The sequence below is a fragment of the Charadrius vociferus genome, unplaced genomic scaffold, assembly GCF_000708025.1.
Source record: "Charadrius vociferus isolate BGI_N301 unplaced genomic scaffold, ASM70802v2 scaffold251, whole genome shotgun sequence".
Taxonomy (NCBI): Eukaryota; Metazoa; Chordata; class Aves; order Charadriiformes; family Charadriidae; genus Charadrius; species Charadrius vociferus.
The window spans coordinates 1372087-1373519 of NW_009646963.1; the positions used below are offsets into that span (position 1 = coordinate 1372087).

General features: G+C 60.1%; 1 protein-coding gene across 1 annotated transcript in view; it reads right to left on the reverse strand.

The window, feature by feature from the left end:
* The window catches only part of FAM109B (family with sequence similarity 109, member B), an 807-nt gene extending 475 nt beyond the window's left edge, over positions 1 to 332 (reverse strand). The window contains exon 1 of the mRNA XM_009895270.1: positions 3 to 332. Coding sequence (XP_009893572.1) covers positions 3 to 332 — 330 coding nt within the window. The remainder of the gene's footprint in view (positions 1 to 2) is intronic.
* Between the last annotated feature and the right edge of the window lie 1101 nt (positions 333 to 1433).

Sequence of the window (1433 nt, forward strand, 5' to 3'; positions counted from 1 at the left end):
GCCCCCGTGGCAGCCCCCCCGTCAGCCACCAGCACGTAAGCCCTGGCGCCGGCATCATCAAAGCGGATGGCAAAGGCGAACTCCTCGGCGGCCTCGCACAGCTCCACGGTGCAGCCCTCCAGCACCACCAGCCCCACGGGCTCCCGGCTCTCCCGCTCCTCGAAGTAGAAGAGGAGGTTGCCCTTAAGGACAAACCAGCGGCGCTGGTAGGAGGTGTTGTGGTGGTGGGCATGGTGGTGGTGCCGCTCCACCCGCTTGCGGAGGAAGCCGGCATGGTCAGCAGGCGAGTCACAGGTGGCGTAGTGGGCCACGCTCCGCTCGTTCAGCTTCATCGCCCTGCCTAGGAGTGGAGGCAGAGGGGTGGAAGAAGTTGGCTCAGAGTGAGGAACATCTCACCTGCCCTAGCAGGAGAGGCCTGATCCTGCCCCGAGCCCACCGTGGGGAGAAGCAGCCCCGACTCCAGCAGCCAGTGCTGCAGGACAGTGTCTCACCCAGCAACCACCCCTGTGATGGCAGGCTGGCTCCTCGCTGCTGCACAAAGGTGGTCATCACCACAGTCCCACCACAGCCCCATCTGCCTTCTACGGGAACACCACCACTGCTGCTTCATTTCTTACTCCACGAGTGACCTACTTTGCTGGATTTTTTATGGGGCACATCAAAGAAATTTGCCTGACAGACATTCATTTTGCTCTCCTCTATATAGGGCAGGATAAGGAGGGCGTTTTCAGACCCAAGGGCCTCCATTTGAGCACCCTCTCTCCCGTTCCCATCTCCATGCAGGACCACCCGTCCCGACCAGCCCTCCCAGCAGCAGCACCCCCAGCCCCGGCAGGTTCAGCGGCAGCGGGGTGCAAGGTGCCGTACCAGCTGTGTGGGTCAGACTGCAACCCCTTGCCGTCTTCCTTGGACGGGCTGCTCCCTTGCCGAGGGCGTCCGAAGCTTCACCATGCCGAGCCCCATCCCTGGTCAGAGGAAAGGTGGCAGAGAAGGAGTCACAAACCAGAACAGCTTGGGACTGAAAAAGCAAAGAGCTGCATCGCTCCCACCCAAGAAAGCCAGGTCCCTCGGCGCACAGGAGCAGCCAGGGCCAGGCACTGCAGGCGGGCAGCTCTGGAAACCAGGATGGCAAAAGTGGGGGCACGTGCATTGGCTTCAAAGCCCCAAACCCCATCTCAGCTCAGGTCAGCGCTCCCGTGGGCTTGGTTTTTGGCTCCCGTAGGTTTGTTTTGGTTTTATTGCAACAACAACAAAAGAAAAGCTTTTGTTAGAAGCCCATCACTGCACCGTCTGCAGATGCCCCGTGGCAGGCGATTCGGAAAGGCGGCGGGTCCCGCAGAAGGATGCAGCGAGCACAGCCTTTGCGCTTTTACAACTGCAAATGGATGTCGAACCGCTAAAACTCTGCATGCAGAAATATGCAGAAAACAAAC